The sequence below is a fragment of the Mchenga conophoros genome, linkage group LG9 (assembly GCF_057382185.1).
Source record: "Mchenga conophoros isolate Kocher_MC1m ecotype Shallow Benthic linkage group LG9, M_conophoros_male_GT1.1, whole genome shotgun sequence".
In the NCBI taxonomy this organism is placed as follows: domain Eukaryota; kingdom Metazoa; phylum Chordata; class Actinopteri; order Cichliformes; family Cichlidae; genus Mchenga; species Mchenga conophoros.
Genome location: NC_140534.1, coordinates 19,128,397 through 19,140,426, shown reverse-complemented (window position 1 = coordinate 19,140,426; position 12,030 = coordinate 19,128,397). Strand labels below are relative to the sequence as shown.

The window sequence follows — 12,030 nt, the reverse complement described above, 5'->3', positions numbered from 1 at the left end:
CAGCCCATGTTTGTGTTCAGAGTCGGATTCGGTTTGTGTTTATGAGGCCAGGTTGGCACACTTACTGTTTCAGTTATTTGTCATTTCAATCGTCATTCCTCGCATGAGCAGTTGCATGCCTTTACAGTCCACTGCTTGTGTGTGTAAAAGGCTGTGATAAGAGAGCATGCATGCTAGGAATTAAGGTTGTGTCTGTGCTGCAGTGCGGACTTGCTGACCTCCTGTTGAGGAAGAAATGGCTTCGCTCCAAACAGGAACTGGAACCTTCTCGTTCTGTCTGCGTTTCTGTGTGCTTCTTGTTTCCTGCTGATCCCTCTGCTCGCTCTCTCCTTTCTCTCGCCTGGTGGTCTACTTTCCACTCTTAGATATTTACACGTTTTTCTACATGACTGTTCAGTGGATTATAGTGATGTGGCAGGATCGGCGGTCAGATCCTTGTGTGGTCTCTTGCCTCTTAACAGCAGTTATTTAAAATATGGGGTTTGTATTGGAAGGTTTGGATTCATGAAAAAAAAAAAGGGGGGGGGGGTTAGAAAATGATTCTGTGGAAAGAAATTTACAAATCTGTGACGTCTAAATGAAGTTAGACCTTTTTTTGTAATTCTATTGATTAAATCACATTGACATCTTTTACATGTCTCTACAGATTCACAAGCATATAACCAGTAATTGAGTGTCTTTGTCCAGTAATTCAGCAATATTTCTGAAGCCTTTGTTAGTCATTATGTTTAGCAAAATGCAATGTGATTGCATTGGAGATTTCAATGTGTCTTTGATAGATTTATTGACTGTACATGCTCACTTTTAAGGATCTCTGAGTGGACTTTGGAAACTATTGTGCTATTTTTCTTGGCATTCCTTTACACTGCAGTTTGTGGGATGTTTTTTGATGGCTGAATAAGTTAATTGTGTTGCTTTGTGACACAGACGCAACTCCACATCATTTGCACTAAAGTTTCCAAACAGTGGATAATGACGATCAGCTTGTAGGGATCACCTTCTGTTTTGCCAGACATTTGGTTTGTGCTTCTCTAACCTTTTATCTGTTGTGTATATATTCGTCTTTTGACTTGAATACATCCTGTATATGTAAAGCTGCAGGGTGCCGGGAACGGCTGTAACTGCCACTCACAGGCATGACATCCAGCAGTGATTTAGGGAGCGCTTAATTTGCTCATGCTTGTGTGTCATTGGCAGAGCTTTTTAAATATCGGTCAGTTGTGTTCATTTAATTCTGGTTGGACAAAATTAATTATGATTCTTACAACCCAGTTGGAATCTTCTCACATTCTCATGGATCATATCTTGAGTTAATGTGATTTGACTCATAAAAATAACATTTATAAAAACGTATAAACAAGTCTGACCTGAAAACAGACTTTTACTTTTGCTTACGTAAGAGCAAGCATTAAAAAGAAAAAAAATGGATGATCTACAAAAAAATTTGTAAAACACAAAATGTAGCAAATTTTAAAATCAATTTTGTTGATCAGCTCATCAAACCTGTAAGAAAGGAGACCAACAGATCCTGTTTTTTGTTTTGCTTTAAAAGAAATCTAACTGCCCCTTTGGGAATAAAGTGAAACTTTTCATTCTGTTTGGCAGTTATTAAATTTTCCCCTTTTTAATTGAAACATGTTTGTTCTATAAAATATTTAAAAACAAATCTTTGCATTTGAGAACCTCAAGAAATAATTGTTTGTCATTCTCGCTAAATAAACAATTTCAGCGTTTAATGATTTTTCTGTTAATCTCATATTTTCTGTTGTCGCATTTTTCTCGTCCTTGTAGCGTTTGTAGCTTGAATGCAACGTGCGACTCTGTCCTGCATGGATGGATGTTAAAGGGTGGATGTGTGATGATGTGAAATAACTGGTGACTGAGGTTGTTTAGTGATTCATCAGCTTCTCTGCTCTGTGGTTACTCCTCCTTCCTCACTAGCAGAGTGCCTTCTCATTATTACCAGTGCATTCTTTCCCAGCCAACAACTGTCCAGTTGCATCTAATCATTGCACCTTTGTTCGGCACCACAAGAGCAGTGTAGGGAATTGTTTGACACCTTTGCATCAACACGGCCGATTGGGAAATGCTTTTCCTTCACTTTTCCTTTCATTTTGCAGCTGAGTCTCAGTTTTAGGTGTTTGTTCGTCTCAATTTTGTCTACCTCTTAGTCTGGGAATGGTAAATACTTGCTCTCAGCTTTCAGTTTGTATGTAAACTTCAGCTCTCAGTCAGAATGCTGCCTTGGCTGCCGCCCAAGTGAGACTGCAAAGGCCAGCTGAGGTGTTTCCATATGTGCTGTGTTAGCAAACACCGCGTCGACCTTGGCATGCTTTCCCGGCTCATTTTAAGTGTTTTTCTCTCTCTCCGTGTCTCTGAGAGCCTTTCTTCGAGGTTTAACACTTGTCCAATCCTGGCTCAGTCGTGTCACACGTGGGTTGTTAGATTCACCAGAGGGATCGGATTTTTGAGGGATGTTTAACCGAAGCTGCCAAACTGAGAACTCCCCACAGTGCAGTTGACCTCCCATTTTGGCTCGGAGTGCACGTGGAAGCTCTGGCATGCTCTGTGTCGCTTTAACCGCTCAGAGAAGCGGCCTCGCTGCAGGGCCGTTTTGGACAAATGTTAGACTCTACAGATGACGGGATTCAGATGTGCTGGCTGTAATCACGCTGAGAAACGCATTGGACAAAGGCATTTGCTCTTGTTCAGCAGCCGTTTTGCCTCACTGTGGATTTGGGAGTGTTGGATGGAGCTTCTCTTACAGATGAGGCTGGACACAGTTAGTGGGAAGCTACAGCTACAACGCACAAACAGAGTTAAGAGGTTCAAATCTAGGGCAAAGTCCTCAGGGCCACTGGTTCGCGATACTGATAACAAAGCAGAAAAATATAATACATATTTCTCAAGGAAATCAGAATATTTCCTCTGTTTTCCCCCCAGTGTTGGCTTTATCTTGTGAAATACTGACAACTTTCACATTTTCAAGCTCCTACGCTCTATTAAAATGCAGACTTTATTAACAAATAAAGCTGTTTCTGCACCAAAACAGCACTTTCTTTAACATCCTACTTTGAGGAAAGCGAATGCCCGTACAAACCATTTGTACTATGTTGCAAAAGATAAAAAAAAAAAAAAAAACCCAAACAAACAAACTTGTCTTACATTTAAAGGAAAAGTTTGCATTATGGGACATTTATTTGTTTAGTTTCACAGGGGTTTTATATGACTGTAATGTGGCCTAAATTAACCCATACATGCATGAAGGTAGCCTGCACACATCTGATTCCAAATTAGACAAAATTAGGATTTAGATTAGGAACTTTTTAGACAGTTAATAAGTGGAATGATCATGAATCTGACAAACTTTTGTCATTATTTCACAAAACTAACTGCTACACAAAATGCCGGGCCTTATTAAAGCCACCAATGATGTTCATTTTGAACTACAATGTTAAAACAATCAAAATAATCCTTATTTGTGTTGTACAGTTGCATGGCACTGCAGGAAACAAGCCCTTTAAACTCCTCTGCCTTTAAGGACGCTGTATTCTGATTGGCTCCCTTGTAAACATCTGCTCTCATTGACATCATAGGGAGCCAAAAGTAGAAAAAACTGTCGGAAACCTGAGCGTTTGGCCCACGGGCATTGCTTGCACGTACACTGACCTTGTTATTTGAAGGCTTGGCCATGTTTAATATGGGCATCAGCAATGAAAGTTTGCATATGTGACTGAAAACAAGGAAAAGCATAACAGTTCCACTTGAATGTGAAGCAGTGTTTTGTACACAATTTTTAAGCTTTTAAGAGATCGCTCACTTAACACAAACTCTTTGTTTTGCTTTCATTTGTTCCATCTTTATGTAAATGTCTAATAGTGTCACTGGCAACAGGTTAGATTGACTCGGGTAGAATTACACATCGCACAATTAAAAACCCAAGCCCAAGTTTGTTTGTTTTTTCTTTCAGCTTTACGTGCCAATGTTGTGAGATTGATGAAATAATCCTTTTAAATGATGTATCAAGTTTTTTCATTGGCTTGCGTCCTGCTACTTCTCATATGCACGACTGCAGAGGTCGCTGATGAAACGCACTGCGTTATGCAATAAATATGGACTCCTGGCAGGCAGTTTTATATTGATCAATATGAATGAATATATTCATATTCACAGTCATTTTCTCAAATATAAATCACATCAAACCAGTTTCTGCATTTCATTACTTGTGGAACATTCACTTGTGTAGCAAAGTCAAACTTTAATGCCAGGCCTGCGTCATTAAAGAAGGAAAGGATTATGCAAAGATGAGAAAGCACATCGACTTATACATGAGTAAATAACAGTTCTTCATCTGACACGATGGCTTCTCCTTTTAAAGCCACGCCTTATGCCTGATGCTGAAGTACACAGAATGGTTTATGGTTATCCATCTTGTGGCATCTGTAAGAAGTTATAGTTGATCACAGAAAAAGCTTGTAGAGCCTCCTCTGTTAGAACCACACTACAAACTAAAAGCAGTCATTTGCCTTGAGATCAACAAGTAATGCTGCCTTATATGGATTCTTTGGGAATTGTTTTGTTCTTATTTTAGGACACCGAGGTTTGGATTTTTAAGAGATCCTTGTGGTTTTGTGCCTTTTTAATAAAAAAAAAAGTTGTTTTTATTTATTTTTTCTTCCATTGAACAGTCAGTCTCTCCAGCCAAGATGAGCCTAATTATATAATTGTGAAACACAACCACAAGATGTCTTAATAGTACGTCTGAACTCTAGATCCTTTGTGAGCTAGTGTTTCCACGTTTCACAATAGCAACATTTTCAGGACTCTTCTGTCATGAAGTTATTTTGGGAAGTGTAGGAAATGGCCTAGGTCTGTGGAAGCAGACCTAGAAGCAGGAAAACACTTCATCATGAGATAGCTGCTTGAAGACACCGAGCATTGCAAATTGTTCAAATCTGCTCTTTGTAGGCGGGGAAAAGTGCTTTGCTGAGAGAGTGTATTTGAACATGGTCAAGATTTACTGGAGATGTAAGGCTGAAAAGAAGAGATGGCCTGATTAGGCTGTCTTCACCTCACTCCTTAATCTGCAGCAAGGCTGAAATTGAGGTTCAGATGTTTGAGTGAACGGCGTAATCGCACAGTACAACAAGGACCTCCAATGTCTGGACATCATCATCATGTAGTCCTGATTTATGGTGGGTAAAAATAGCTCTCATGGACTTAAGAACATAGATATTCTCTTCTCTCATCAGTTTACTGAATCATTTTATTCAGATCTTATAATTATCTGTAGCTGAAGTCTGTTATTAACTATTGACACATTTGTCTGGTCTGGCAAGCCACACACAGAAACATCGGTATGTAGGGTGTGTTTGTCTAGCTGTAGGTTTTTCCCCATGCTGAGTGTAAGTGCCCAGCTCATCCTTACTACGCCTACAGTACACGCTGGGAAGCTTTTTGTTTGTCCGTGCGTTTGTGCATAGTTGGCGTTTTACCGAGGATATCATCCTGCGGCCAGTCTGCCAAAGTGCTGAAAAGGCTGTTTTCTTCTCTTTCCAGTACGTGTCAAAGGGAAAGCAACTGTCTCAATTCCAGATAAAGTGTACTCGTTTTTAGTTCTTTTCTTTTAAGTCGCTGCTCAAGTCGCTCGCCAAAACACTGTGTGCTTGTCTGGTGGGAAGTTGTCAAGTTCCATTTGTTCAAGATTTTGAAATTCCAACCCTAGACCTCTGCTTGGCCGTTCCCACTTCACTCAGAGATTTATGCCCCTTCTGCTGATCTCGTGTGGATACATTCTGTCAATGTATGACCTCCTTTCCCAAGTAGTCCAGCCTTCCCCCTTATCTGAGCAGTGGGCTGCACTGGCCTGAAAGAGGCAATAAGCATTCATTGAAAGTGGGGGTCGACTTAGATTTGAAGACCAGAAAGCGATGCGTTCTCAAAGTTGGGTATTGTTTTTAAATTAGAGGAAGAGTCCTCTACAGTGGGTGCTTAAATTATGGGGCCTCGGGTTTTATTAGTAGACTTATAATTTTTGTGTCAGTTGTTGACCAGTTGCTAAGTGAAATTGGACATAAAGATTGTACTACATCAAAAACCTCTGTGCAATTGCTTTGGTTACTAGCAGATTGCCATGGGCGTCCATAGTTTGCATGGAAGGACTGACTTGTCTGCAAACACTTACCAACTGCTCACCAAATGGTCATGAAGCTGTAAATGTGCGATGTAAACTGGAAATGGAAACCCTTGGCCTTTCTAAGTAAAAATTGTGCCTTAACACTGCAATCGATACGTCTCAAAGGTCACAGCTATCCATATACCTCTTTGCGACCAATTTCACCTATCAACTGGCATCAATCACTGGTGAGCAGGCTGGGAGGGACATTGATCCAAAGCGATCTGTTGTTATTGGGTGGGCTACACTGACAGTTACAATAAGTTGTTTGCAAAGTTTTTTTGGCTTTTGTTGACGTTGTGTTGTATGTGTTTTTGTTTGTTTGTTTTTTGGGGTTTTTTTTATGCAACCTACAGTGAAAGTTGAGTACACTGCATAATGCGAACATTAGCAAAGTAATGTTGATGAACCCAAATATTTTCTTTTGACGAAGCACTTGGCAACATTATGTCCATATTTCTGTATGGACATATTGCAAATCAATTTCCCATTAGGGACAATAAAGTTACCATTGACCAACAGTGGGGATGCTGCTTAGCAATGAAAACCAGGCACAGCCTCTACCCAAACGGTAACAATCTGGCTTCAAAATAAATAAATCCTAAATATTTAGCCACTGGTTGCTACTAACAACACAACAAGAATTTCTCATTGTGGCAAGCACTGCACCGACTCCCTCATATTCCAAAATGGGGAAAAAGTCTCCAAGTCTAACGCATTCTTGACTGAATGTGGATGACACTGATGATGTTGGCAGTAGTTCCAATTTATGACCTAAATCCCTGCACTAGTCATAGATGGGTGACTCCTCTGGGTGTGGGAAGAACTACAGGGTTAAAAAAGAGAGGGGAAAAAAATAAAAGGATGCCAAAAAAAGAGGACTTCAAGGTGACAAATGAAAAGAGCAGTTCAATAAAAGCAGACAACGAAGTGGGGGGCACTTTAAAGTCCTAAAAGCCCTTAGATGATGGATAAGCCAAACACCAACTGCTCAGTGTTTTGGGAAAACAGCCGTAGGCCTGAGACATATGTGTGGCAGTGGTTGAGAGCACATGTGAATCATGCACCTTTCAGTTTGGCAAGACGTTTTCCACCCAGCAGATGGACCATTGGGATCGAGTAAACACCTTTTTAGTGCCAGTTGAAAAGTCAGGGAAAGCGTTTCACCGCTCAGTCGAGGGAAGAGATGGGCTGTTAAGTCGCAGTTGCTCAGATTTGGGTTCCCTGCTGGGTGAGTCCGATGGGGTGAAGCCAGAATGCACTGTCATACTTAGACCTTTTTGTCAGATCCATTTAATGTTCTTTGGACAGTGGATTAGCAATGTGATATCCACGGGGTGCTCCTGCTCGCTGTGTGGAAGTTTGCTAAACAAGGTGGTTTCAGATTTACCCTTCTGTCAACACTTGTGTTACATCAGGGCTCCTCACTGCTGCAGCAGGGCTTGTACAGGATGGAGATGAACTGTTACGCTGCTTCTAACCTCCTGCCCCTGCCAGCTGCGATGACGTTTGTCCGAACGCTGTTCTCTAATATGGGGAGTATGTACAGCCAAGAACAGATGCTTTCCCAGTTTAGCTGCTGCATTTCAACAACTGTTCTCTTTCCAGTTTCAAGTGAACTTTTCATGTTTTGTCTACTTCCTCATAGAAACTTATGGCAGTGTGCAACGCCTATGACTTCAGTTTTCTTTAGAATCAGTGGTGAAATGTGAGCAAAGCTGTTTTCGAAGTAAAACCAGGTCTAGATTGACTGAGCCCATCCCTCGTCCTCCTTCTCCCCTCTTTCTGCCTTGTTCCATCTCAGCCGATCACTGAGCTCCATCACATCCCCTGCAAATGGAAGCCAAATGGGCTGATTTGATTTTGGCCCAGTTGCTTTCAGATGATCATGATATATGACAATTTGGGAGTTATCTCTGAGCTGCATGTGGAGTCAAAGCTATTGGCTCAAATCCCATCATAATGGGGCTCTTATCCACTAAATTGTGCATTGGTTTGTTCGCAGCACAGGGAAGATATTGTCACTACAGTTCGTTTTTATGTCAAGAGCCTCTTGTATCCTGGCAGCTTGTCTCAGGTTAAAAAAGATGACTGTAATCAGCACTCTGTCATATCTCTTAATTCAAATAGACACAACAGGGCACTGGAACAGAACGGACGCTCCTTCTTTGCATGGGAAGTCTCTTAGGGAGCAATTATGCAAGAATATCTTTGGCTCTTATAAAATATTGATTGCTCCTTTCTGCAATTTTGAACAATCCGCTTTTTTAATACCCCTGCATGTCCTGCAGGAACCTGCTATGCGTCAGTCTTAATAGATATTCGAGTTTGTTGCCAGTTCTCAGGCGAATATCTCATTAGTGTCATAGTTTAAAATTAGATTTGATGTTACCCAGAGAGAGGGGAAAAAGAGAGATGTTGTTGGCGTGATTGTGCTGTGCTGAGCTACATATAAGCCATCCTGAGTGTTACTAATTCCCTCAACTCTGGGATGAATGATACTTGAGGGCTAAGTCTGTACATACAGTGGAGCAGTGCAGAATAAAGAGACAAAGCTCAGTCCAGCCTCAGATCACTTTGGCATGAAAGGAATCCTCTGTTGGCGCTGGTTTCTGACTCCTTCCCCTCCACGAGAGACCACCGTTTTCCTGGTCTGGCCTCTGCAGACATTGCGGCCTTTCATCTCCCATTGCAACAGCAGCAGCTGCTCCTGGGCTCCTTTTGGCTTGATGGGAGGCGTTCAATGTTTGGTTGTGTAGTGAGTACTTGTGAGGTTATAGCCGTGTGGATAAACATTAAAGGCCACAAAACAAACACCAAAAAATACACAAATGTGTCATAGACAAGCACAGATTATATTAAGGTTTGTGAAGCCCTGTTTGAAGCACCATTGTTAGACACAGCTACCTTCTACATAGTGCTAAGTAACAATCAAGTAAAACACTAGAACTGGACTCGCAAAAACTGGAACAAATGCTTTTATGGATGAGCTGTTAAGCAAACCTTGTTATTTGTTAGATCACTGCATTATCAGTGATCACAAACACAGTAAAAGGCGACTTAGCCCTGTTTCAGCCTCTAATTTTAAACCTAAATAAAGTTTTGAGTGTCTGAGGAATTATAAAATGAATAAAGCGCTGGTGTATAGCTATAATGATGTGGTCTCATCTTTCCAAGCTGTTGCATCATCTCCCTCTGTATAATCTGTGAATCTGCACTGATACATCATCAGTACAGAAACTCAGTCTTCAACAAATCTGCATAAATCTTGGGTTCGTTGGCATCTAACATACCCTTGATATTCCTTATTTATGATGCTTGGAAAGAATAGAATATGACCAGAAATAAGTGAGCGGGCCCATAAACTCATTAAGAAAGTGTTTACAAAGGTCATCACTCAGGGCTGTTTTCCAGTAGACGTCTAAAGGACCAGAAGCCTTTTTCTGCAACCACAGGTGCCACCAGCTGCTACTGGCACCTCTGTGTTGTCATTTTCCATAGAAGAGAGAAAAAACAGATCTGAACTCCTGACAATGTCATTTCTGACTCTCTGAAAGTCTAGTTCTGGAAGTTGGTGCTTGTCTCGTGTGCACAAGCGATAGTCATCTGCCCAAATTTAGTAATACATGATCAAGTGTATTAAGAAATCCAAATTTGTCATGTCATTTGGAAACAGCCGTATAGGAGTGTGACCAATAAATGAAACAATGGGTCAGTTTCAGGAGAAAAGCAGCCACCAGAGGCATAAATGAAGCATATTGGAAGGACACGCTTCTCTGAAAAAGTGAAATTGTGAAAACAGGATTTAAATATATAGTAAATTTCAGTTTATTCTTCTTTTGAGAGATTTGTGCGATCGCTCCAACAGCTCTTGCAACCGTAAGTCATCTTTGCTTAGTGTCTGCGTGCTTTTACCTCGCTAATATGCTGAATTGCCGTGTTAGATTTAGATTAAGGCCCCACTGATGAAAAGCACAGCCTCATGATTTAATTAAGCCTTGTTAAGTTTTCTGTGTGACACACATCTTCACTTCTCTCATTTACAGACGGTGGACATCCATAAAGAGAAGGTGGCCAGGCGAGAGATCGGGATCCTGACCACTAACAAGAACACAGCAAGGACTCATAAGATCATAGCGCCGGCCAATATGGAGCGGCCAGTCAGGTACATCAGGAAGCCAATTGACTACACTCTACTGGATGATGTCGGCCACGGCGTTAAGGTGAGCAGATTTTTCTTGTTTTGTGTGTATGTGGCACTAATTTTCTGCTCGCATATAATATTTCCCTCTGCTCAGTCCATTAGTTTTCCCATCTTTTTTCTCTCCCTTCCCCCTCTTTGCTTTCTCGCCAGAGGTACTCCTATCTCCCTCTGTCTCCTCTCCCACTTTGTCTGTTTTTCTCGCTCAAACGGCGTCTCTTGTGCTTTCTCTTTCATCTTCAGAAAACACCCCTCTCTGACCCTGCAGGAATATGTTGCAGTGTGTGTTAGTGGGAACTGGTTCGGGAGGGTGGAGATGGAGATAAACTTAAAAAAAAAGCAATTACGTCATGTAGCTTTCAGAAAACAGCTCTGTTCTTGGATTGTTGTGATCAGAGACACATTTGTGGGACCTTTTTTTTTTTTTTTTTTCTTTTCTTTTTTTTAAAGGCACTTTAGCCGCTCTCATAATCTCATTATGGCGATGTTATGGTTCGATTTGTAGTTTATCTAACTTCAGTGTGAAAGGTAGCAAAGAAGCTTTTTGATGTGATAAACTCTTCAAAACAGAGACTCACCCGCAGCTCCCAGCCATTAGGGCTCGCTCTAGGGGTCGCTCGGTGACATCATTTCCTGACAGCTGCAGGCAGTTTTTCTATTTATTTATTTTTTTTGGAGATCTCCATTCTCCCTCATGAGCGTCCTCTGCGCCATCAGTCAGCCAATCAATCTCAGCTGTCAGACAGATTGGATTAAAGACCCCGCCATTAGTGTCCCATAGTGTTACAGGCATTGATAAGACCAGATAAAAGCCATTGTGCCACTCTCAATTTTCTGTGTGGGGAGTTGCATTGAAGCCCTCTGTCACGGTTAATGGGATGTGAAACATTTTGTTAGGGTGTGTTTCACCCTAGACTTTCCAGACTTTCACCAGTAATTATGACTATTGGGCCGTAAATGTGAGGCTATTTACAGTTTCAGGAATAATAAAAGCAGGAGTCTTTCTTCCTGTGAGTAAGATTCAGAGAAAATGAAATAATTGGCAGATACAGTTTACAAAAACAGATAGTGATAGTGGATTTGGAGTGGCGATACAGATTTTTAGTTTTGGGTCCAGACCGAAACTACCACAGAAAATATCACACAATCACAAACTCCAGAGGTGTGGCTGAGCGATAGAGCCAGAAATAACAGATTTCAACAGACTGACAGTCCAGCCTCTTAAGTCTTTCTTTTTTTTCACAGCAGTGGATTGATGTGTCACATTTACAGTGGTTAGCCACAATGTAGAAAAACGTTGCAGTCTTATGGCTTCACTGCTATGCTACTCTGCTACATGTGGTACAGACGGCCCTGAAAGTATTGTAAGCTGGACAAACTGTGATGATGCTATTTCTTAATTATTCCAACTATCTTTTTTTTGCAAGAAGTCTTTGTTTTATTTTTTGTGCTTATCAAACATCTTTCCCTACATTGCTTAAAGAGGGGAAAAAAAAGTAATACTTGCAAACTTTGAGGTGAGGTTGTTGTGTCCACTGTTTCCATCTAGTAATGTTCATATCTAATTAAAACCAGGATCACCAGGCATAACCGTGCAATAAGGTCCATTTTAATCATCCCCAGTTCTGTACCTACTCTTTACTCTAAAAGAGAC

At 41.0% G+C, this 12,030-nt stretch overlaps 1 protein-coding gene across 7 annotated transcripts in view; it reads left to right on the top strand.

The window, feature by feature from the left end:
* The window catches only part of abi1a (abl-interactor 1a), a 50,198-nt gene that overhangs the window by 18,476 nt on the left and 19,692 nt on the right, over positions 1 to 12,030 (top strand). For all 7 annotated transcript variants that reach the window (XM_085286806.1, XM_085286802.1, XM_085286800.1 and 4 more), the window contains exon 3: positions 10,222 to 10,398. In XM_085286806.1, coding sequence (XP_085142932.1) covers positions 10,222 to 10,398 — 177 coding nt within the window. The remainder of the gene's footprint in view (positions 1 to 10,221; positions 10,399 to 12,030) is intronic.